This window comes from Orbicella faveolata, unplaced genomic scaffold (assembly GCF_042242905.1).
Source record: "Orbicella faveolata isolate gen_17 unplaced genomic scaffold, um_ofav_v1 contig_1, whole genome shotgun sequence".
Lineage (NCBI taxonomy): Eukaryota > Metazoa > Cnidaria > Anthozoa > Scleractinia > Merulinidae > Orbicella > Orbicella faveolata.
The window spans coordinates 38,315,001-38,341,405 of NW_028301536.1; the positions used below are offsets into that span (position 1 = coordinate 38,315,001).

Here is a 26,405-nt window from a genome sequence, read left to right on the forward strand (position 1 = left end):
AGTTACACTCAGTTACACAGGGCAAAAGAGGCTCGAAATCATGACCGTTATTGATAGTCCCGACTCTAAATATATGAAATTCACATATTTATACTGTGTGTTAAAGAAAAGGATAAGGATTTAGAGGGGGAGGGTAGTTGGCAGAAGCCTTGCAGAGCTCAATGTAGTAACAAAGCGCTAGATGCAAGAAAGGGGGGTGGTAAAATTACATGTAAGTAACATGTAGGTGCAAAATGTTTCAGGCTTGACAAGACCAGCATCGTATGGCTAGCTTCCCCAAGGTTCTGATGTGGTGAGAATGCTTGTCACGTGACTTGTAGACGCCCAAACCTTAGCCCTAACGCACCCAAACCCAAACCCAAAGAACTGACACAAGGGCCCGGAGGGGGTGTCGTTAACTGTGCAATCCCAACCCTAAGCACTGGTATCTGTGGAATTTCACCATTGGTGTTTCCTGAGGGTGTCAATTACCCTGGCCACGTGACATCCATTGTTCCCCTTTGGGCTGTGTGCTTGGATGTGTGAGTGATTAAAGCATAGCCCGTTTGGTTGACTGTGTTACTTTTTTTGGATTACATTCCTGCAGTTAATCAAATTGATTTTGAGTTTAAGTTACGTCTATGGTATCGCCCTTTTTGCCACAACAGACACACTCTTAGCATCCCATGGGAACGCTTTGGGGCGTCTTTTTTATCAAAGTGAGGGTAAACCTGAAATTTTGTTCGGGTTAAATTAGAGATAAAGGAAAGAAAATTATTTTTGAAACATTAACAAAGACGCGACCTCACCTAAAAGAATCGCAGATTGCTTGGAGACCGTTTGGGTGTCCATATGATAAATTTAAACCTCTTTTCTTTTAACTACATTAAATCTTCACGGTTTCGTATTTCTCGACATTTTACTACCCTTTCGAGAAAAAACTATTTCCTCCCAAAGATACCCAGACATCATTCAAAAATTCACAAACAGATGTAAACATCAATGCGTGGGATGAGCAGAGAATATTTATATTGAAACTCCAACGAGATATTTCCATTGCACCCATTTTAATTAAGCGCAGAAAAACTACTTTTAGGGTTACCTCCGCCTTAATTGGTTAGGTTCGCTGAGCATGCTGGTGATGGCATTGAGAAATGACAGATGCTAACAGGCAAGAAAAGAACCACATGCTTCTTGCTCATAAATTATGAATCGCTTCGCTTCTTTGTTTCTTTCTTGTTCACCTGCCATCATGAAAGCCAATGCGTGCGGTTATTAAAATGGCATTTCCTTGCACATTTAAATACTAAAACTGACTTGTGGCAGCAATAGGGACAAACTTCAGAGATGGCGTAAAGTTTTATAATTAAGTTTTTTTATAGACAGCGTTCATTCTCTCGGTAGATTTTTACTCACAAATCAACATATTTTTTCTAGGAAATGCCTTTCCATGATTGACGTTTCTAATACTGGTATTGACAGTAGGGAGTCTGTCTTTTTACCGACGGATCAGCCGACTGACTAAGTGATTCTGCCAATGGAATCCATGCCTGTGAAGCTGCACCTTGACGATAATAATAGAAGCTGCAGTAAGAATATGAACGTGGAATATTGTGATGTCAGTTTGGCAATCAATACTTATCATTAGTAACACCTTTGCGATGCCTGTCAGTTACATTTTTTTCGCTACGTTTCAAGAGGGAGTTAACGTATCATTGTATTCGTATTTTCAATAGCCTGGGCTCCTCTACAGTTTTGTAGAGGGATTATTCAAACTTTTCACTGACAATGCAACAAACTTAATTAATAAAAGAAGCGCGGTTACAATTACAGTAAACCCTATTTCAAATGCATGTGGAGCGTATCGAAGAGGTGTCTGAGGTGAACTTGCCGAGGCTCTACCAAAAGCAAAAAAAAGCAAATATAATCGTTCGTAACATTTTTGATAATCTCAGCCCCGACGTTGTCATAAAAAAGCTTCCTATAAAAAATGGAGTGTAGTTGCAAACTATTGAAACTTAGGCCCTGCATGTCTAACCATAGTCCAATAAATTTGCGATCGGCGTTTTTACTCTAAAAACGCAGTAGAAGTTTTCTGCCCACGAGGAAAAACGGATAAAATTTGTTCTGTCCACACTGTGAGGATAACCGACCGCAAAAGCACTTGAATACACAACTGAGCATGCGCGTAACAGAAGATATATTGCTACTTTGTAGCAATCTGCCATCCTTTGGCAAATAAAAGAAACGGTTCAAACGAAGCCATACTGAGTAACGCGTTTCTGTATTATATCCATATCGGACTTTCCATCTTAGGTAGATCATTAATTAACCTGACGTTTTCGACTTTATTTCCCTTTTTTTCTTGTTTTCGTTCGTGTTAAAATGCTGTAACATTTTAGGTTTGTCCCGAAGTTCCGATTTAGTATATGTGCGGTATTGCATTCATAAATTGAACATGTCCGGTGCCTCATCGAAACGTCGTTTCCTTTCATCGCTAAAATGATTTACAATCATCTGCTTGCTAAGCCTCGGTTCGTGCAAAACATATTAAAAAAATATATTACCGGTGTATCGCATATTGTCAGCGAAACGCGGACATAGCCAAAGGCTTCCTTTCCGATACCAGATGGGTGACGCTTAATGATATTTAGTGCACTTATATTTAGTCATTTCCTTACAAACATGTTACGTTTCTGAGCACCTGATCATTTGGGCGTGCGCTAAACAAATGCTTTAACGGGAGGAATAAGTGGAATTAGTAGTGGTACCTCTGGACACTGCGCCATGGCGATTAAGCCCGAGATTTCGTCCTGCGCGTCGCTTATACCAGTCCCACATTGCCCCCAGACCATATGTGACAGATCCCTTTCGTACTCGCAGTTCAGTTCCGCCCTTCATAACTAAACGTTAGATTTCGAGCAGTATTATATACATGTATTATTATATTGTATGTATTATTATATACATATATCAATTTGTGGTAAAATATATCAATTTGTGGTAATTGTGCCTTCCTTATGGTAAACATTGGAGACGCATGCGTCTTTAATTTAAGTGATGAAACGACAAAAGGGACAACGCTATGTCCCTACGTGTTTCCAGCATACCACTGATATAAAAAAGAACACACTCGGATCTAGACTGGTGACGTAGCGCCAATCGATCTTCATGGCATTTTCTAGCTTGACTTGTTGTTGCTCTTTTGCGATGACACTTGTTACCTTGTGTTTTTTACGCGGTTTTTTATTTTGTCCACTGTATACGACTGGTGCGTAGTCAGCGAAGTTTAAAAACTCTCTCAGATAAAAAATGTGGGTAAGGCTGAATCGGTTTAAATAACATGGAGGCGGTTTTGGTAGAAAATGTTCCAGTATTGCGATCAAATATCAACTGTGCCAAAGCCAGCTTACAACAAGTCCATATACTTTATAATTTCGTTTTAAATTTGTGCCATTCATCTGAAAATTAATTACTCGGTATCAGTAACCATTGACAAGGTCCACTAATGTTGCAGGTAGTGTAGTTGATGAATATGGCAGATTCAATGGAAGAAGAAATGACACAAGGCTCAGAAAGCCTGCTTCATAAATTAGTCATCTCTTGTTTGCTTCTTTCTGGCTTACGCTTAAATGTAGGTGAGGCTGACTCGGTTTAAATACCATAGACGCGGTTTTGGTAGAAAATGTTCCAGCATTGCGATCAAATATCAACTGTGCCAAAGCCAGCTTACAATAAGCTCATATATTTTTTAATTTCGTTTTAAATTTGTGCCATTCATCTGAAAATCAATTACTTGGTATCAGTAACCATTGACAAGGTCCACTAATCTTACAGGTAGTGTCGTTAATGAATATGGCAGATTCGATGGAAGAGAAATGACACATGGCTCAGTACTCCTGCCTCATAAATTTGTCATCTCTTGTTTGCTTCTTTCTGGCTTACGCTTAAATGTGGGTGAGGCTGACTCGGTTTAAATAGCAAGACGCGGTTTTAGTAGAGAATGTTCCAGTATTGCGGTCAAATATCAACTGCGCCAAAGCCAGCTAACAAAAAGCCCATATGTTGTTTAATTTCGTTTTAAATTTGTGCCATTCATCTGAAAATCAATTACTTGGTATCAGTAACCATTGACAAGGTCCACTAATTTTGCAGGTTGATGAATATGGCAGATTCAATGGAAGTGAAATGATACATGGCTTAGTAAGCCTGCCTCATAAATTATTCATTTCTTGTTTGCTTCTTTCTGGCTTACGTGATTTGTTACTTCATTACATAAAAAGGGTAAGTTTAAGCAGTTCATTTTCATTTTCGTCCTCGCAAGATCGCCAGCGGCAAGGTAAAAAAAATCCACAAACGTATTTACCTTTACAGTCATCGTTAAAGTTTTAAATTCTGAAATTAAGATTGATTGGAGTTTTATACTTGCGTTTATGATGCCCTCAATTATTTTTCAGGGAAGACGTTTGCTCACAAGTCTATCTTTCTCTAGAAATGGCCTTTCTGTTTTTGACTTTTCTTATTCTGGCACTGCCAGAAGGATACAAGGCTGAAGATGCCTGTTTTAGAGTGGTTGGACGAGTTAATTGCGGTTCAACGGAGTATGTGCCAGTCAAAGTACAGCTGTATGATGACGACGACAATGGTAAGTGATCTCAGTTCCTTTTGGCCAGGCATAGCTAGACATTATTCGTATCTCCGCTTTTGCATCTTCGTGGCAAGGGATAGGTAGACATTATTCGTATCTTCGCGTGTGCCCGTCAGGAAAATTTGTGTAACAGAGTCGTAAAAAAGATCATAGCCCTGTATGTAGATTAATGATCAAAATAGGAAAGTAAAGTAGCTTTGGTACACGGTGATGTTTAAAGCTTACAGCTTGTTAGGCAGTCTGTAGAAAGTATAACATTTCAAATGAACTGAAAAAACCCAGCAAATTAAACCCAGCTGGACATAGGACACCAGCTGGCTATGGGCTGTTTAATTTTTAACGTGGCGCCCATATTGAACTCGACCCCCCTGAACTCGTTTCCAAACGTATCGATTCGAGACTCGGGGTACGAAATATAGTGCCTCTGACCAAAATTACCGCTGTCTGACAGTGGTCCATTTACAAAGCGTAGCGTGGCGAAGTTGAATTTTGAATCACCGCAGACAAACCCAGTTGTTGACCAGAGAGCAATTTGACCCTGGAATATCTTCCAGCAAATCCAGTCCTAACCATGAAGCCACTTCGCCTTCTTAATAAAATACCGTCTGCCTATTCGTAAAATATCCATCAAAAAGACACGTGAAAATAAATTCTCATAGAGGGTATTCGCCGACGGACCGGTGGGGACTGATACTCGGTAAATTGATTAGAACAGCTCTCAAGTTGTGTAATGACTTTTCATAATGTTGGTTTAAAGTTATCTTTATAGTTACATTTATTTTGTAACGTTTCACCAGAAAGCGCGGCTCAAGAAGAAATATTTAAAAAAAACAAAACAGAAATACTGTTACGTTAGGAAGCGCAGCCGGGTGATGTTTTTGTGTCATGTATTTCTCCTTGCTTATCTTTTACCCTCATCTGCTATTTAAGTGCACCCAACACTGGGCTCCTTTGCAACCGTATTTTTTGTCGGTCCCATTCAAGGAGAATGGCAACGACACAATAGAGGGAGAATGGAACCGATTCGAAAAACGGCTCTAAAAGAGGTTTACCTTACCCAGACGTATTTTGTTACTAAGAAAATCCCTCCACCTTCAACAAACACATTTTACCATTTCACCTCGAGATTTACTTTTTACGTGCACCACACGTTCAACAAAATACCAGTCATTTTAACCCACAATTGAGCTGCGAGAGGCATGGATCTATTCTTGATCTGACGTCACAAACTTCTTTGCATTGCATATTTCCAACCTCGTTCCCAAGCTCTCTCTCCTCTGCTTCTCGTTGGGAGAAAGACCCTGGTTGCGGCTAGTCAACTCTGGGTGGTAAAAAAATCTTTTGGGCGGGAGGGGTGGCAGAGTATTTTGATTGTTGCTGACACAATCTTTGAGGGTTTCAAAACCTCAAGCAGTCGCTAAAAGCTACCCGCTTTATCGGGGTTCGAAGTCGCATTTTGCTGATGAAGAATGCTACATTATTTCTGCCGTCTCCAAAGACTCTCATTCACAAAAAAAATTGGCAGTTGGATGAACACAACTAAACTTTTCGACGGGTTAGCACATGTACAACGTCAGGTACCGAATCGAAGTGAAACCAGTGGATCAGTCTCTTGAATATTTGAATTCGGAGGTAATTCATTTTCTTCGTTGTGTGGGATTTTGGATGTTAAAAAAGGTATTTCTGTCACACGGTCGCCGGTTAATTCAATTTAGGCAACATGAAACAGCGAAACAGTTTAGTAATTCGACCGTCTGGAATTGAAATCAGAGTACGCTGGATATATATATAAATATATTTTGTCTGACCTGTGTGAAGCTTTGAGTAGGACTGGAGAATTTCAAAGGTCTAGCTGCCCGTGTGTGATTTAAAGCGATGTCCAGCAATCGCGTTTCTTTCGCTTCAGTTGAGATCGACAAAAATTATTTGTCCACTCTACCCCGGTGGAAAAATTTGTGTCACAGGTAGACACGTGACCAGCTGCAACCAGGGTCTTTCTCCCAACGAGAGGCAGAGAAAAGAGAGCCTGGGAACGAGGTTGATCTCTTACAAGGCAGTTTGTAAAGTCAAGTATGAAATGGACCCGTGCCTCTCACAGCTCGGTCAAATAGGTGGGTACAAATAACAAGACATTTTGCTGGCTCTATGTAACGGGTGTGGCACATAAAAAGTCAAATTTCGAAGTAAAAATGGTAAAATGTGTTTATTGAAGCGATGAGAATTATCTTAGTAACGAAAAACATTTGGGGTAAGGTGTACTTTAAGACTGTACATGTAGTGGATTTGGGCAAGCCCCAAAGTAACATGGTATGGCTGTGCGAGAACACGGTATGATTTTACAATGATTCCAGGAAAAAAAACCCTCGATTTTGGATGCCTGTGAAATCTTTACCGCTCCGATTAGAAAACGAGCTCTTTCGTCTTGCCCGTGTAGATTGGACTGAAGTATTAATGCTAGTAATTTGGCAACTCAAGTCGCCAAGAAACTTTTAAAATTTCCGTCAGTATAGACGTTTGTCAATTACGGTAATATTATCACTGATGCTGTTACGAAATATTTAGCGGCTCCTTGTTTTTCAATAGAGGATGATTTAATGACCAGGGAATTCGGATATGGGCGTTTCCCAGAAGGTCCCACTCGAGAGCTTACACAAGGCCAATCCATGATCGTGTCAGGCTGCGCCTGGGACTTTTCTTCAGATGCTGATCCACTGCTGAGGCTCAGCAAATACAGCTGTAATGGAAAGACGAGTCCTGTGAAAATTGCACTTGACCGAAGCCAGTGTAACTACCAGCTGAGCCAGTTAAAGTACGATAACAAAGATGTATCCAAAACTGTTGGAACTTATCAGTGCTGGGGAACTAAAGTGTTTCTCAACAATGGAACCTTGACACAACGAAATGAAGACTAAAATTAACTGTAAAACAATGCCTCAAAAGAAATACATTAAAGTATAAAACGCATAACTTGCAGAGGCTGGATTTTTTATAAATAAGTACTTTGTTTCGGTTTGACGTTGCGTTCGTCCTGACAACGCATCCCTAAGTTGTGGATATCATCTGATTTTATGATTTTCCTGTTATACCATTTCAGTTGGTATTTCTTCCTTCCTGTGTCTTTCAGTACCCTTTTTATTCCAGCAAAGGATACTTCTCCTGCATACCTAAAAAAAAATGCCTCAAGGTTTTTCTATGAAAAGAAGAAAAGGGGAAGTCCAAAGTGCTATTCCACAAATTTTGTCAAAAGAGTCGTCGGGATATTTTTCAGTTATTTAGTCGTGTAGTTTTCAGAGCGGATTATCACTATCTATTCACTGATTTCCTTTTTCAAAAATTAGATACTGCGAGCCCATCATTTGAATTTGCGGTGACACAATAGGATTAGACAGAGGTGATGGGCTCGCAATATCCCAACGTACCAAGAAAAAATATGCAAGCTTTTCGCCGACAAAAACCTGAAAATAACTATTGAAGCGAACAAAAAGGTGGTAAATTACTTAGATGTGACCCTGGACCGTAACACCGGAAAACACTATCCTTTTATGAAACCTGGCAACGTACCATCTTATGTACACGCAAAGAGCAACCATCCACCGAACATCATCAAACGAATCCCAGAGAATATAAACCAAAGGCTGTCGATTATCTCGTATGACGCAGCTAGAAACATTTAACAAAGCAGCGCCGATGTACCAGGCAGCACTAGACAAGAGCGGATATGCATACAAACTGAGGTTCAACCCGAAAAACAACAGGAAAAAACCCCGCAGGACAAGAAAAAGAAACGTCACGTGGTACAATCCTCCCTTCGCCACGAGAGTGAAAACTAACCTGGGAAAGAAGTTCTTGCGTATCGTCTGCGAATGTTTCCCCAGAGGACACGCCTGAAGACCTATATTCAACCGCAACACCCTTAAACTATCTTACAGCTGTATGCCCAATGTCAAGAGCACAATCGACGCACACAACAAGCGTCTGCTGAAGCGAACCAACCCAACCAAGAGCATAAGCGATGCCAGTCCGCAAGAAAGAGGACTGTCCGTTAGAGAACCAGTGCTTCACAAGAGGTATCGTATACCAAGCCACTGTAACAACAGAGCAGGGGAGCGAATACCACGTGGGAGTAACGGACACAGATTTCAAGTCTAGATACTGATCAAGTATTGATCTTTTGGCTGTCAAAGATGTTTGCTTACTTCGGTGTCATCTTTTTTGCTCTCGTGTGTGAATGACATTTGGTGATTTCGCCATCTTGTCTTGAACTCCGTGGCGGTGAGGCCGAGGTATGTCTCTGTGTTTGCGATGGTGGCTTGGTACACTACTTCCTTGACTAAACATTGTCCTTTTAAAGGACATTTGCGTAGCTCTCTGCAGTTGCAGGGTTTGGGGGGTGTTTTTTCTCCAGGAGGCGTGTTCTGTCTTAGAATGGTTTTGTTGTGTCCGTCGATGATCTGTTTTATGTTAGGTGAACAAATATAACTCAGCTTAAGATTATTTTTGTCAAGAATTTTTCTTAATTTATGGCTCGGTGGGAAGCAGTTCTCGATCAAATTTAGAATTCGCTTCCTATGTTGGTTTGCACATTTTGACTAAATGGTGGGTTAAACCATATTATGTTCCTCTGCCTCTTTCTGTTGTTGGTGGTTGATTCTGGTGACTGCTGTGTAGTGGGGTGAATTTAAGGGAGTATGAATAACCGCTTTTATGCAATGCTTCTCGGTAGGGTGGGGCTGCTTCTTTGAAGGCTTCCTCGTCTGATGACATTTCAGATAATCTTTTGTTAATTGTGTCGGGGATCTTCTTTATTTTGCATGGAGGGTGGTTAGATCAGATTTGCTGTGGACATAGAGCGGAGTGGTTGTTGGCTTCGAATAAGGCTTGTACTTCTCAGTGATTAAGTCGAGTGTTACGTCAAGGAAATTTACGAACTTTTTGTTAGCTTCGATGGTGATGCGTAGGTTGTACTCGCGACAGTTCTTTTATGAAAGAAAATGTCCCACTGAATTTTACAGTTCTTAAAAACCCACCGGGAAATCTTCGTCTTAGTGACTTACTCGGCTGTTACATCATTAAAAGTGGTATTTTTTTTTAACTAGGTGGCATAAAGACGTAGTGCAATAACTCATCCCTAAAAACAATAAATAAAAAGACTTAAAGCCGCCCAAGTGAGGGGGCACTCTCTAAACGAGGCCGGCCCGCCAAAATCGCCGGGGAATCGAACCCCGCCTCACCACTGAAAACAATGAATGAAAAATTCAAAACAAAACACAAAACTAAAAGAAATGAACAATGTCGACTATTTACAATTAAAACGCACAAAATGCTATGGAACAACAGAGCAGTGCAACCAACTAAGGCGACCGCATGCTAGAAAAACCCAAACTAGAAATGTTTACATGTTGAAAGCAAGGGAGGAATTCCTGATTGAACAGATAACACCATTTGCGCCCCACTGGCGAAGAAAATAACGACGTCTACGGTTAGAGCGAAAGCTCTTAAAAAAGAGAGGTAGGTGAAAACGAACACGAGCCTTCACACTCGCCAAGAGACCAATAGCGCTGGGAGCAACAGAGCAAAAGCGAAAATCATTTCGCTGGGAAATGGAGAAGAGAGATAGATGGGGCCGTTGGAGCCGCGAGAAACAACTGGGACTGGATCCAGTCAATGCCACTCTTGCCAAGAGAGCGATGAAAAAAGAAGTGTTCGGCTGATTCCATCTGATCATTGCAAAAGCGCGCAGTACAAATGGCGTATCCGAAAGACGACAAACGCTTAGCCGTATGAAAGACCCCATGAGCTATCTTCCAGGAGAGATCAAGAACCACTCGGTCAAAGGGCATCAGTATAAAAAAGTTGAGACCACGTGGCACGCCAATAGAGGCTACCAAAAGACGGGCTGAAATTCTCACACAATGAGGCACAACAGTATTCATCTCTAGAAGACGGAGGTAAGCCAGCTTACAAGTGATTCCAGATAACAAAGTGCGAGAATTGGACCTCCGCTATAGTTTGGAGCTCCGGAAGAAGGATCACAGGAGCCTCCAAGAGACCTCCGGTAGTCGAAGACAGCCCCATAAAAAGGAGGCAATAGCGCAAAGGAGAAAAGGGAAGGGGACTCAAGAATGGTCGGAAGGTAAATACCAAAATGATCGTAAAGCCAATAAGTCACTAATGAGATCCAGCCACCCCGGGACTCCTGAGAGCGCTTCACCCACTGCACCAAAAGGGCTTGAACTTTGGAAATGACAGATACAACAGAGAGGCCGCCAGAATCTTTCTTTTGAACAACAACATCGCGTCGAACTAGGTCTCTTTTACCAGCCCAAAAGAATTTAAAAACAAGTGAATTAAGCTTCGAGAGCCGACCCAATTGGGCATATGTACAGGGGACGCAAAAGACCAAATGCGAGAGAGAGCCAAGGCATTGGCAACAATGGCTCTGCCATTATACGACAGTGGGCGCATCTTCCAAGAAGTCAAACATTTCGAAACAGCGTCGATGCGAGGATTCCAGTTGGCAACATCTATATCACCAAAGCTAACAAAGATCCCAAGAACCTTTATCATGCATATCATATGACCAATCAATGGCGACCGGGAGATCTGAACGACCCCTCCAGGAGCCCAACCAAAGGCCCTTACATTTACTCAAATTAAGCTTAGATCCAGAAGCTCTTTCAAAACGACTATAGGTATCAAAAACAGCCTTGATGCCAGGATCAGATGTCACAATGGTAGAAGTGTCATACAGTAGAATTTGGGATCTTGATACCAGGAAGATCAGGATGTACTCTTAGTTTACAAGCTAAAACCTCCATTGTAAGCACGTAAAGAAGAGGGGACAGAGGACATCCCTTTATAATGCCACGAGTAGGATAAAAACAGGAGATAAATAGCCATTAACAAGAATCGAACACCTCGCCCTAGAATAGAAGAAGGACCCACCTGATGGAAGAAGAGCCAAAGCCCATCTTTTCAAGGGTAGAAAACAAAAAGCTCCAGTCAACTGGATCAAAGGCTTTCTCTTGGTGGAGAGAAAGGATGGCAGCCGGAATATGAAGTTCAGAAGACAAATCAACAATGTCTCGTAGAAGAGAGACATTTGTACCAATATAACGACCCGGAATGCCACATTTCTGATCAGAATGGACCACAAAATGAATGACTTGCAAAAGACGACCAGCCAAAGTACGGGCACACAACTTATAGTCAACGTTCAGAAGGGTGGTAGGACGCCAGTTCTAACGATCAAAGCGATCGCCCTTCATAAAGATCAAATTAATAAGACCCTTACAGGAAGAACTAGGAAGAAACCATCCTGATACGATGAGTTGAGAACGTCAGCAAGGTCAGCGCCAAGAGTATCCCAGCATTTAATGAAGAACTCAACTGGCAGACCATCAGAACCAGGAGTCTTCCCTTAGGCCATGCCATTTAGGGCGCAAAATACCTCATCAGGCTCAAAGAGGCCCTCGCATTTTGCAACATCAGACTAGGGAACAGATCGAGATAAAAAACTAAGCATCTCACACTGAACTTCCACATCGATTGATTTGGCACAAAATGAATTCAAATAAAAGAACAACCAAACATCCATAATTCCATTAAGATCAGAGACAACATTGTCATCAGCATGTTTTCTCTTCTGGCGTCCTCGCCAACTTCATGCCTTTGTGGTGAAAACCGTGACGCTACAAACGGCTAATTTCTCTACCTTGTTAAGTATAACTTACCCGCATCATTTTAAAAGCGTTTTTCAAATCAGCATGTACGTGGCTGACCTTGTTTTGGTTTCCACAGTGGGCATAAAGTGACCCAAAAACGCTCACCTTCATTCATCTTTTTCGTTTTTGATACCGGCTACCTGAAATTTTGCGCAAAAATAGAACTCGTCATTCTGAAAAATCGAAAGTTTTTTGTTTTTCGAATTTTGCCATTCGATTCTCTGAAGAAATCCGCAACTCGCCTATCGGCGAAGATGACATATTGGTCTCTTATGATGTCACAGCCCTCTTTACAAACGTTCCTTTAAACTGGACTATCAACATCTTAGTCGAAAAAGAGTTTGCCGATGATTGGTTTAACCAAACGTATGGTCTTAACCTGCAAAAGGATCAACTCACAAAACTCCTCAAGATCGCCAATACCAACCAGCTTTTCCAATTCAATGGCCAGCTGTATGAACAAGTCGACAGTATCAGTGGCTATGGGTTCACCCCTTGGCCCTCTAATGGCCAATGTCTTCCTCTGTCATCTTGAAGACAAGCTCACTCGCGTTGGTGTGATGCCCACGTTATTACAAGAGACATGTTGATGATAACTTGGCCAGAATGCCCAGCACCGAAACTGCAGTTGATTTTCTCGCTGCTCTTAATAGCCTCCACCACAGTCTGTCTTTTACGATGGAGCTTCCTATTGACAACAAGATCTCCGTTATCGGCATTGAAATAATCAAGAACCGAACAAAGATCGACACACAAGTATATAGAAAGCCAACAAACTCTGGCTTGTTGCTGCATTTTCAAAGCCACACAGACAAGCGCTATGAAGATTATTTGCTAAAAACAATGATCCATCGTGCATACGCTCTAGATCTTTCCTCGACGAATGCAGCCTTCAATCAAGAATGCATTAGACTACGTTCCATCTTTACTCGACTTGATTATCCCTTGGCAATGATTAATTCTACCATTACCAAAACCATTCAGAGCTTTTCATTTGGCACGAGAGAGAGAATAAAAAAGAAGACTGCAGCGTTGTGCGAGTGAGTTTGCCCTCGAAAGATCAAACAACAGCCAACGCAGTTAAAAGGCAAGTGCCTGATCTCAGTCACAAGATTGGCACTACACTACAACCCACATTTATCAGCAGAAAATTGGAACAAGATCTCAAGCCCAGAGAAATCAAGCCTCCAATCGTAAATTAACAATGTGTTATTTACTCTTTTACATGTGATCTGTGTGATTCAGATTACACCTTTTGCTGTTCATTTACAGAAAATAAACTTTCATTTGTGTCCAAATTTCTTTCTTTATGGTCAATAAACTCTCATTAACACCAATATGACCTTCATTTGCGCGTGAGGAACGTTCAAGAATAACATTTACATATGCATTAACATTCAAAATCATCAAAAGAAAAACAATACCTTCATTTGACATTCATTGACTGTAAATGTATTTTCATTTTGGTCGAAAAAAAAATTCGTTGTCGCGAAACGACAATCAATTTGGACACAAATGAATGTTTATTTTCTGTAAATGAACAGCAAAAGGTGCATGTCAGCTTTACAGCTCGACACCATTACCAACGTATTATTGACCATAAAAACTCTGCGATCGGTAATTAAACACTTTTCGACAGCCCATGGGGATACAAGCCTCCTCAAAGAAATAGTCCAGCTGTTAAGGGACAAAATTGTTCCTTTTTAGTGCAGAGTGCGCTATTGGGATGGTTATGGGGGTTGCCTGCCGCTAAGGAACTAAGGCGTTATGGCGCTATGGCACTATGGCCCTATGGCGCTAAGGTGTAAACTTTAATGTTTGTTTAATTAATTAATTTCAATTAATTAATTAGTCTAGAGGCAAGGAAGTAGTGGGAGTAGGGTGGGAAAGGTACATGTGTACTCTACGTAAAACACATTCCATCGCCGTCGCTTAACTTTGAACATCGCAAAGCTATATATTTGTTTCAGGTAACCCCTTGCCCTCCTTGTGGTACCATTCTCCTTAGAACAAAACTAATTTGCCCTAAACGCATGCGTAGATTAGTTAGGGTTCGTGGCTTCTATATTAGGTGAAGGATACATTGCATACGGAATCACGCACAAATGTTGAGTGGTTTTCCTTATGGTAGAGCTCAACATGTAAGACGCATGCGTTCTAGCATTGTTAGTGTTATACACTATCTTTACACGCAGTATTTTATATATCGTGTCATGTGACCAAGGACGGCAGTTATTTTTCAGGTAGCGCCAATTGTCCCTTTTTATTGCAAAAGTGAAACGTCACTGTGGCTGCGTAGCTTTTAGAATTACAAACAGGTCGGTTCAACAAATATCATCTGCTGTTTTCAATCTACAATAGTGTGCTTGTCAGGGTTCAAATATATTGCTTCTCCTTAGCGACTTGTTTATTTCTTGCCTTAATTGTGTCTGTAAGAGAGACCAAAAAGTTCTCAAGTTAGTGGCTTTAATACTCCGCAAATTGTAAATTTGTAACAAAAGAAACCAGGAAAATGCTCAAATATTGCTGCGGACGCCGTGGCACCTAATGAAAGTTCAAATTAATTTAATCAGTCTTTGAGGAGACTCATTCATATCGGCCAAGTAGCGCTGTTTACCTTCAATACTTTTCGTTGAAAAGCTTCTCAGCCATCAATATCGTTGTGTGTTAATTTTGAATTGTTTTTATTGTTAACAACAAAGGTGGCAACAGAAAAAGAAAGTGGTATTTCGTGAATATCTGATAATTAAATTAGTTCTTGTTCATCGGTAAAAATTTGCATTTTTAGTAAAACATCGTCTCTGTTCCGTTTCTTCATCACTACATCAGATATTTAACTTTCTTTCATTTATCTCCAAAAAACAAGGACATCTTCCGTATGTTTTGGAGGAAACAGGGGTTTCATATTACATGGCTTTGCGAGGAAAACAAAAGTATCAAGTTACAAAGTTGGCGTGAAGAGCTAAATTGTCACGTTTGCTGCTTCAGCGTATTGTTGAATTTAAAATGAACGAAAATCAACTTAAAGCACCAGTAGTGATTAATTTGTGCGTAATGTTTGGACCTTGAATGAAAATACAACCTTGAAACATACACACTGCAAAGGGGAAAAGCCGCAGCAGACTACCAAGGTAGACACAAACCAGAAGTGAACTGAGCAGGGGTGAGTACTTATGGGACTACTGTATCAGAGCTATCAATTGCGCTCTGCACTATCTGAGATTGTCTCACTAGTTTGATAAAAGCATCAAACTTGGCAGGGTTACTAACCTCTATGAGACAAATATTTCCTGATATGGAGCCATCCCAAATTTTCTTCCAGAACCATGGAATGCGCATGTCAAAAATATGGCATACAAGGCCCTTACATGGAAACGAGGCTGATGCAAAATACCAATTTGTTTTGCCTTCTGGGACTACTATGCCTAGTGTCTTGCTTTTTTAACACAACAACAAACTAACCGTTGCCTTTTAGTCTTAAATTATGTCACGTGACCATTATGTTCAATTACCAGCAAAGCAATACGCACCGATGAAATCATTACCATTTTTAGAACTACCAAAGAAATCATTCAAACTCAGAATTAAAAACAAACTACTAAGTGCTCTTGAAGATGAAGATTCCTTCATTGAGGTTTGCAGGATCATTTCTAAATTAAAATGCAAGTAGCACTGGTAAAAAAAACAACCAACCAACAATCGAACAAAGAAACAAAAAAATATATTATCTATTAAATCACATTCTTTTCCCACTTTTTCTTTTTATTTTGTTCACTTTTTTTCTAACTTTCTATTTTTCTCTATTTATCATGGTAATTGCGTTCGACGAAGTGGAACGCAAACCTAATTTTGACCTGTGGCTTTTCAGAGTTGGTTTCCCTGTGCACGGTTCTAGGCTGAAAAAAAAACACATTCCTGTAAGGACACCAAAATGGCCACCCCGCTTGATTTTTGCAGGGGCATGTCACGGCCAGTAAACTGGTACCGTTTAATGCTAAGACATGTGATAAGACATGTGGCGAACATGTGAGCATGTGAGCAGGCCATGTGAGCTCGTCTTTCCGATGGATCTGTTTTTGACTTCTTTCCATTCAGTCGCCGTACGCCTCGCTATTATGTGCTCTCAGCGTTAGATTTTGGCGAATTTAAACGCTTCGACGGCAGCATTTATCGCAATCTGAGGGAATTGTCCTTGTTTATTAACACGACTTGGCTTTGGGATGATAACCGCGGGAACAGCTACATTTTGATTGCATTTGTTGATTAGTTCCAGTCGCGACAGATAGCTCAGTCTTTATCCGGTGGAAATTTTATTGTTTGGAATCGGTGGAAAAGTACTCTGAAGGCAAGATCCATAAGACTGCTTTATTCATCAGAGGAAATACGTACTCGAATTAGTCGCTCGGAGTTTGTTTACGATAAACGACCACGCGAAACGAGCACGCGATTGCAAATGCTAGCTTAGAATAATGTACGTAATTTAAATATTCTATAAAACTTGAGAGTCTACAGAAACTGGCAGCGTCACGCAACTTATCAACAAATCGTGACCTCTTCACTAGCATGGACTTTGACACTATGCATATCTGACTGTAAAACCTCGTTTGCTGCTGAAAAATGTTGATTTTAGCAATAGACAAAGGATGAAAGTCAGCTAGTGAAATCATTTATTTACGGTATATCTATATTAAAGTGAGAGCGTCGAACGCACTCTCATAAAATCTGATTACTTCTGGTAATAAAAGTAATAATAATAATAAATCATTTGTAACTATTGCCGGATAGACTGGCCCGCCTAGACTAGCATAGCTATCCGCGGGCCAGTCCAACTGTAAAATATAGGTTTTATCAAGAAATAAAATAATGATGATGAATGATGATGATTTTTTACATACCAATTTTATTATTTGCAATGTAGATTCTATTATCTAGACTAGGAAATTCAAACCTTGAATGTATGTTTTGGCTGTGCCAAAAACGTAATATCAAAACTATGCATCAAATCGAGGCTGAGATACAGAGTCAATTTATATAGGTTTGATTGACATGATTTTCTTGAGTTACTTGCTTACTGTGATTGAGACACCTTTTCTATTTCCCGTTTGAAACTTGCAAATATGCCGGAATAGATCAGGTATGTCACAACACTAGCTGAACTTTTTGGTCTGAAGGAAACGTTTTGAAAAACAGCTTTCATTGGCTGCAACGTTCCTAAGCCTGCTTTTAAAAACACTAGCTGAATAAAGCTTCTTTTAGTTGTAATTTCCACCACAACTGCACAAACCGGTACAGTCAAGATTAGCCTTCAAGCATATGTTAAGAGAACAAGAGTTTCCAATCACTTTGCTGCAGTATTTTTCAAAGGAAATGCAGAAAAATGTGTAAATAGTATTGAAATGTAAAATACATCAATCATGTCAATTTAGATAATGCAGCCTATGAATTTGTTTAGGTTGCTTTTAAAGTACGTTCTAAACTTAAATGAGAAAACAAGAAAACTTGTAATACGACCTACTGGATGGTATATTTTATTTCTGTGAGAAATGTTATCTTTAATCTTTAATCATTATTTATATACGGTAAGAATAACATGCCTAAGATCCTAAACCTAAAATTCTAATCCTAATATCATATTAACTTACAACAACATTCTACTTATAAATCTGATTTCCGTTATTACAGGGTAAGCTGTTCCAAAGGGTTCGCCGCTGTAACTAAAACTACTTTTCATGTAGTTAGTTCTCGGAGAGGGAACAACAAGTTTGTTAACCGAGTCTCTCAGAGCATAATTTGGTTCATTTCGTGTTACAAATTTAGAAGTGAGATATTCGGGAACCAGATCGTTTAAAGACTTGAAAACCATTAGAGCTTTCTGAACTGAATTTGACATTGAAATTGCAAGTCTTTCCAGCCGAGTTTGTGAAACAAGGAATCGACATCAGCGTCATAGTCCGATGAAGTTATTACCCGTGCAGCATGGTTTTGTAGTTTTTGTAGCCTGTTAGATAATGTTTTGCCACAATTACCCCAGACTAGGCTGCAGTAATCAAAGTGAGGTTGAGGTAGTGATGTTGCATATGCAGAGTAGGGTAGATTGAGGCACAAATGACTTAAGGTGATTTCTTAGTATTGTATTGCACATCCCTAAGTCATGAGCCCGTGCGCGTGCAAAACGTAAGAGATTTCCCTCAAACTAAACTCGATAGCGAAATAAATGCTCCTTTTCTCTTAAACAAGCACGGTGACCCCCGATTTTTTTTTCCTGGTATTTGCTAAGAACAGTCTAATAAAGAACATATTTAAGGAAGAAAAAACGTTTGATAGTGGAACATGAATGTTTTGGGGGAAAATAGTTCCGTTCTGGGTGTATTTTTGGCCAAGGCGAGGACTTCAAGCTAACCACGGAACCGTCCGAAAAAGTGCAATATTCCCAAAACCAGGCAATCAAAAACGGCTTAAATAAAGCAATACCGCTTATGTGAATGAAAGAAGCTTTACTTTCAACATAAAATTTTGTGTCTTTCAAGCAACCAAGACTTATTAATTCTGGAACAATACCGGTTTCGCCCCATGGCGAGTTCGCCCCCACTATAAAATTTCTATTTCGAGTTCGCCCCAAAATTTTGTGTTCGTGTTTACGTAGTTGTCATCGAGTTATTAAGAGTTTTCGAAGAATCATTTTAGTCTATGTATGTTTATGTCATCTCGCCATCAGCGAGTCTCGCCACCAACGAACTCCCGGTCGCCACCGAGCGAAGTCAACTCGCACCAAGCGAAGTCACCTCGCCACCAAGCGAAGTTTCCTCGCCACCATAACTGAGTAATCTAGTAAGGCAGTGGGTAAATGAACGAGGAATAATCTCTATATGCGACTCGATCTGGTTGGGGGCGAACTCGATCAAGTTGAGTCGATGTAGGGGCGAACTCGGTGGGGGCGAACTCGCCATGGGGCGAAACCGGCAGCTACCTAATTCAATTCTGTATGAAGGTGATTCGAATTTTTAACGCGCAGCCAGTAGAAACACCCCATTTTAAGAGCCTGCTGACGCGTTAACAAGCACGGTGACCCCATTTTTTTATTGCATTTTGTTAATGTTCATATCATGAATGTTAATTATGCCAAGTTGCGAAAAAAGTTTGATAGTAGAACAATTTCAAGAGAATTACCTTAACTAAATCTATGGCTCCAATTGCAGAAGCGATCTTTTTACACAGTTGATGTGGGAATGCCACATTTACATTTACTCCAAGTGATTTCGCACAGGAAACTTGTTCAATCGGAACATTATTATTGAAGAGTTCGAGTGTATCAGATAGAGTTCTTAATCTTTGCCTGGAGCCGATCGATATAAATTCCGTTTTTGTAGCGTTCAAGGTACGTCTGTTAGACACAAGCCATTTGTTTAGTTTTTCAAGGTCCTCAGATAGACTAGACTGAATGCAAATCAGAACCAGCGTAATTAATGTGGGCGTCATCAGCATACATTCTAGGTATGCTAAATGATAGACAGTTAGGCAAATCGTTAATATAAATTAGAAATAAAAGAGGACCAAGGATCGTTCCCTGTCGCACACCACATTTAAGAGTGGTGAAGTCAGAGAAACAGCCATTAACGGAGCACCATTGTGTGTGCTTAGTCAAATACGATTTAAACCAATCAAGACTTTTCTCTTGAATTCCGCACCGAAATTAGTTATATCACGTTAAACCAGACTTAAGCAAATCACTTCAATAGCCAACATAGATCCATCCTTTGTATCGGCCTCGATTTGATGCAAAGCCCCAATATGACATTGTGCATGCCGAAACAAAGGTTTCTAAGTTTGAATATCTTATTACTCTATATTGTAATGTTCAAAATAGTTACTTCTTTTTATTTGCGAGGAAAAACGAGAAAGAAGAGAAGAAAAAAAAAATTAATCGTATTAATGCAATGTTCGGTATTATTTTAATGTTTATTGAAAAAGATGGTCACGTGACTAATCGCGTGAAAAATTTTTCGACTCCCAGATACTTTATAAGTTGCTGTTATATTAAAAAGCAAGAAATCTAGGCAAAGTACTCTGGAAAAGGCTCAGAAATAAGCATTTTAACTCAGCCTCGTTCCCATGTAGGGGCCTAATATGTCATTTTTGACATGCGCGTAGCGTGCTTCTGAGTGGAAATTTGGGATGGCTCCATATCAGAAAATGTTTACCTTATAGAGGTTAGTCATCCTGGGAGGTTTCATGCTTTTATCACAAAATGAACAATTCTGGTTATTTTTGGCTCTTAACAGCAGGACTAAAAGCCACTTTCGCGTTCTAAAAAAGTGCCAAGGAATATTTGATTGTCTTGTCTACGAGATGCTTTTCATCAAGGAGCGCAATCCTAGCCTCAACACGCAGACTGATTCCATTCGCGCAAAACTCTTTGTTTGAAAGAACATTCCATCACCTATTGTCTTTCTAGTATTTAAACATTTTTTATCATTCACTCTTTGACTTGATAATGACGCCAGCCAAACGTCGAAACGTCGTCAAAAAACTTTTCATATGCTTTTACGAAATGTTTTATCGCAATTTTTCATCGTTAAATGTTTGAATTTTCTGGCGGGAAAATGACGTCACAAAGTTGGCGCCAAATTTTTGTTTAATTAACATGTACCATTTTATTACAGTTTCTAGAAGAACTTGTCACAAAGATCCTGAAACTGAAAAAAATTCTGAAATATGTCAATCCAATCAAAAGTTATCGCTAATTAAAGTTTGAATTTCCCACCATTTTGTTACTAAAAATAGCTGGGATTATCTGTTCAGAAGGAACTTTATTCAGCCGCCCGAATGGCTGTGTTCTTTCAAAACAAACATTCAACCTTTCCGATTCGAACATCCACGTTTGTCCATTCTGAAAACTAGGGGAAAAGCGCGGTGAGAGAAAGCGCCTCTCCTCTATTTCAAGTTTTTCGCGCTGCACCCCAACTAAATAAACCAAAACAACTTTGACAATATTAACATCATAGCAATAGCAAGTAGATGTGCAGAAGTTCCTGATTGACATTCGGTAGCTGGCCACTTTGGATAGTGATTTCTCAAACTCATAAATAATTCATCAAGTTTAACTAAAGGAAATCATGACCATGACGGTATTTGGATATCTGATCTTAATTAGCATAGATTTTTATGATTTTAATTCTCCGTTTTGTCCTAAGTTTTAGTTTTGATTGAGAAGATATATCAAACACTCAAGACAGTGTTTGACCGCATTTCCAAACTCCGCGAACTTCGTCAAAAATACTCCGCTGCGAGTCGTATTTTCAACTCCCTTCTCGGTGTTTGGAAATGTGGTCAAACACGGTCTTTTGTGTTTGATATATTACGTCAAGTTCTGTCTCTTCTACGTCAGTGGAGAAAGGTATTGACATTCGGCGAGTTCTCTCGCCTTCCTCTTCCTTGTTAACCAACGTACTTTACAGTTTCCTTTATGTCTGTCAACCGATGCATGTGTTCGCTTTTTAACTTTGCCACGTTCTGTATAATGAGTGACTTATATTTAACAATATTCACCGAGCCTGAGGCGAATAATTGTTTTAGTATAATTTCAGAGCTGAATAACAGAGAATACGGATTAAAACATAAAAACAGGGACACAATTATTCGTTTGCATACACGATATAGTTGTACTAAGAAGCTTACGTGTAAGCTTACATCGATTGTGAATCAAATTTACGCATCGAGTTCGGCAGTAAAACAAACACTATCAGTTGAGCAAAACACTGCGAAAAATAAATTCATCCGGTACCTTTGTTTTATCGTTGTTGTTATCGTTGTTGACTTCATATCACAGTCATCATCGTCTAAAAATGAGAAGCTTTAGTTTGAAGAAAATAAATTTCGGTCAATCGATCTGACCTGCTGGTGATCAACGTTTGAATGCGAGTTCTTGAAAAGATATTTGGTCCAAGGGCGACAGCAGTCATTTTGAAAATTCTCCAACCTTTCAGATATCCTGGACTTGGAGTGATGTCTTTCGAATACTGAAAATTTCATTCCGCAGCTGTCCGCCATGTATACGATTCGCTCCGACGAAGGGCTAACGCTCGAAACGTCAGCTTTCGAATCTCTTTACGGTGGCCAATTCACATAATCAACCCAGGCGATGAAACCAAATTATCTTGTTATACTCCCCACCGACGCAGCACCAAAGTTTCTTTAGAAACTTACCCCCTCTAAGGTCAATAACAGTTAAAGCCATGGTTAAACTTCCCTTCATGTAAAAGTAAAAGAGATGATCGTGGACCAATTTCAGAGAAATCCGTTAAGGGTCTGTTTGCAGTTTGGAGGGCATGGCGTAAATTCATTTTTGCTTGTAAGAAGTAACAAGATGGTTGCATCCAACACACTGGGCTACCTGAAGATTCCTGAGTTGGACTAAACGAGATACATTCCATCAAACGTTATCTCTGTTACTATAAATGCGGCGTGTAATAAAAGGACTAGCGAAACCAGAAGACGGATCAGCGCTTTTTCCTCTAAAAGGTACACCTGAGATGTCCTCCAGGTTGGAAAGCTTAACGTTTACAGAGTTAAACGGGTAAGTTCAGCCTTCTTGTTATGTAAATTGGGCACAAAGCTATTTTATTTACAGAGAATGAGCTTCTGAGGGACTAAATGAAAAAACAGCAGTATTCAGAAACAGAAACTTCCCTATTAAAAGAAAAAAAACATATCAAGCACTAATGTTCTGGAAATGTTTCAGAAACATCTCAGTTCTTTCAACAAAGCACTGACAATTTATCCGATTCAGACGTTTTCCGCATGGCCTAACGGGGAAAATGTTCTTTCAGCAACAATGAATCACTTGGCTCTGGTAAGTTTGCTGGGGTTCTGACAATCTCTCTGCAACCTGCCTCATGCTGACCTATTTCCTCAGTGTACGTTTAGTTGCTAGAGACGCGAGGTTAAACACTGTATAGTAAATACTTACCCACATAACGTTTATTGCAACTCCCAGTCTGGGCTTTTCAGCCGCAAAATTTAACTGCATTATTACATAAAAATGCAGAAGTACAAAAGAACTTATGTACTAGACTACAATACATGACAAACGAATCACGTTTCATTGGAAACGCAGGTCAAGACAAAGCAATGAAATCAGCTGTGAAATTTAATGTTCTTTGTCTTGCGAAGCACGAACTTCATGAGACTTTAAACACTGTTTAAAAGAGCTTGTAAGTCGGGGCCAGGTCAACTGATAACTTCTTAAGTCAGCCCACAAAATCGCTAACTTCTTCTATAATCTCAAAATTCTCTGAAACGCGCTCTAAATAAAGTCTTTTGTCTCCAAAACTCAGTAAATTTAATATTGTTTGTCGCTCAAAGAAACAGCAAAGTTAATTATCTGAAATACGTTTTACACACTAGATACATACACACAATTCTGTCTCACGCCGACCAAAACGTAGGCGCTGACAACAAAGCTTTGTTTTTGTTAAAGATATTGGCTTCAAAATTCTTTGTCACAACAACTGACTGCAAAGTATCTTTACTGACTACAAAGTACTTCGTCTCATCATCTTCAAACTCATTTTTCCACCTAAACGGTCCAAAATCTAACTATAATTATCACACCACATAACTTCTAACGTTTTGTCACTGTAAAATACAGCAAATTTCTTTTGTGATGCAAACTTACTGCGAGTTGGTTTTCACACACAGTCTATACAGAGAGTTTCTTGTTACCAAATAGCTTCAAAGTTTTCGTCATGCCAAAATACAGAGTTCTTTGTTACACACAGTATCTACAAAGTTGTTTTTTGCCGCGCTAAATAGCTTCCAATGTTTTTGTCAAGCTTACTACATGCAACTACAAAGCTTTTTGTTGCGCAAACTGCTAAACAGAATTTTTCAGACTAGCCAGTGACTACACAAAAAAATCAAAGCGTGCAGGCAAACAGAGCTTCGTTATTTGCCACCCAAACTATATGGTCGCACTAACTACAAGATTCTTTGAACAAGGCAACTCAACAAACCACAAAGTTCTTTGTCACGATATCCGGCTACAAAGTTTTTGTCACACCAACGACCAACGACAAAGCTGTTTGTCACACGATCTTTGTCACAACAACTAACTACAAACGGAAGTTCTTTGTTATGCAAGCAGCTAGCTTCAAAGATTTTTGTCAAGGCAGCTAATTATTTTGTCTTGCAAACTGACTAAAAATCCATAGTACCATTACTTGTTAATTAGTTGCTGAAAAAACCAAATGATCGAAAAACTGAGCAGCGAAATAAAGTCAGATCAAATCAAATCAACATAGTAGTAAAAATAAGAGATCAGTTAGTACTGTTCAGAATTCAGTCCGACATGGTGAGCATCTTATCAGCCAGTCTGCACCAGCCTGGGAATCCATCTTTCTGTCACACATAATGTACGGCGCGAGCCACACCCATGGCTTTGTGGGACCACTCATGAGATAGCACATCAAAGTAACACGAGGTCTGCACATCGTCGACCAGAATGGTGCCACTGAGGGTCATTGGGACGTACACACCTTCCTCGTAGACCTTGCTGATGCTCAGAACTGCATCCTTCTCTACACGATGGCCTGCTCTCACGTACAAAGTATCTCCAATTTTCACATCTCTAGCGGGGATGGCTGTTGCTTTGTCAGTCTTCTCTACAAATAGGAGATGATCTTCAGTGATCTTCAGGATGTTGTTCTTCTCACTGGTGATCTGGAGGAACTCTTGCATAACTTCTGACTGACGATGGATAAAGGTGATCACCGGTTCAAATCTGATCTCGTTATTGACGATAACCTGAACTTCATCATCAACAAGCATCGAGCTCATATCTCTGTGCCGACCGTGTTTGTCAATAAACATTGCTGAACCTGGGAAGCACCCCATCTAGGTAAAGTAAATGAAAGAGAAGCGGCCCTTATAAAAGGTGTTTTTCCGGCTAATCCTTTTGTACGGGAGACTGAAATCTTCGTAAACAAGATCAAGAACTGAGGAGCACGGTGGGTGCTAATGGTTTTCTGTAATGCGTTTTGGGATTTCGGGCTCCTCTTTTAGCTTCAAGTGTTAAATTCACTTTATCAAATCTTGATATTTAGACTTCCTAAATCCTGAGACTTTCCACACAGTCATTAATTGACAAAAAAGTTGTTAAAATGTACGTGCCGTGGGACAAACATATCTGCAATGTTTTTCAGTTTTCCTTGAAACTATGATTGTTGGCTTTTTAAGATGTGTTCACCAAGATATAACCTACTGTAGCACTACATGCACTTGTAGTAAAACATCATCTCATTTCCATACACTGTTTTTTCTGTTTTTCGTTTGTTTTGTGATATTTTTGCATTTGAAAAATGTGTCTTCGCACGGAAATTTCTTGTATGTCGCAGGGAAATAAAGGGTTAGGAAATCTTCCTAGCATTTAGTTTGTCCGGAAAGAAATTGATTTCCCACGAAAACATTACACCAGCTTTCCATTAGTGACGAGAAAGCGTTGCTACTTACCGGGAAAATTGGGAAAGCATAAAAGAACTTTTGCATCGTTACTAGGTTTTTCCGCTCTAAATGTAGAAGCGTTATTTTAGGGAGAATATGACTTTCTCCTCCCCATAGCCTTTTTTGCTTCTCTTAGCCGGCGGAACCTTGGCACGAGAAACGAAGGGCTCTGAGCAGGCGGTGTAAGACACGGTTCACTTGACAGTATTCGACCAATCATATGTCGTCTCAGCCGGAGCAATGGCAGACACATTTTTCGTTGCGAGTTGAGAGCAGGTTGTCGTTTGCCGACCGATTTCTGCACTCATCATGAGAATCAAACGATCCTTTTCTAGGAGTTGTTATTGTAATAACTAGGCCAGGTATTTGTCAAGTCTCAAGTGCAGGTAGGCATTTTTTTTCCATGAAAACTAGTCAATGGAAATCATGCATCCTTGTCCCCAGGGCCTTCTCCTCGACGATTTTCACTAATGGCGGCTCGTCTGGAGGAGATCCTCTTCTCCCGGAGAGCCGCCATTTTTGAAAATCGTCGAGGAGATGGCCCTGGGGATGAGGTT

The 26,405-nt window shown here is 40.0% G+C and overlaps 2 protein-coding genes and 1 pseudogene across 2 annotated transcripts; 2 read left to right on the forward strand and 1 right to left on the reverse strand.

The window, feature by feature from the left end:
- The first annotated feature begins 4,246 nt into the window (after nucleotides 1-4,246).
- On the forward strand, nucleotides 4,247-7,594 carry LOC110048230 (uncharacterized). The gene is made up of 3 exons (XM_089275547.1): nucleotides 4,247-4,318; nucleotides 4,437-4,624; nucleotides 7,211-7,594. The coding sequence occupies exons 2-3, from the start codon at nucleotides 4,474-4,476 to the stop codon at nucleotides 7,537-7,539; spliced, it is 480 nt and encodes a 159-aa protein (XP_089131673.1). The 5' UTR covers nucleotides 4,247-4,318; nucleotides 4,437-4,473; the 3' UTR covers nucleotides 7,540-7,594.
- Nucleotides 7,595-8,560: 966 nt separating this feature from the next.
- On the forward strand, nucleotides 8,561-20,772 carry LOC110048248 (uncharacterized; annotated as a pseudogene).
- Nucleotides 20,773-24,750: 3,978 nt separating this feature from the next.
- Nucleotides 24,751-25,185, reverse strand: LOC149118997 (warthog protein 1-like). Its single transcript, XM_089294955.1, has one exon. The coding sequence runs from the start codon at nucleotides 25,183-25,185 to the stop codon at nucleotides 24,751-24,753; it is 435 nt and encodes a 144-aa protein (XP_089151081.1).
- Nucleotides 25,186-26,405: the final 1,220 nt, after the last annotated feature.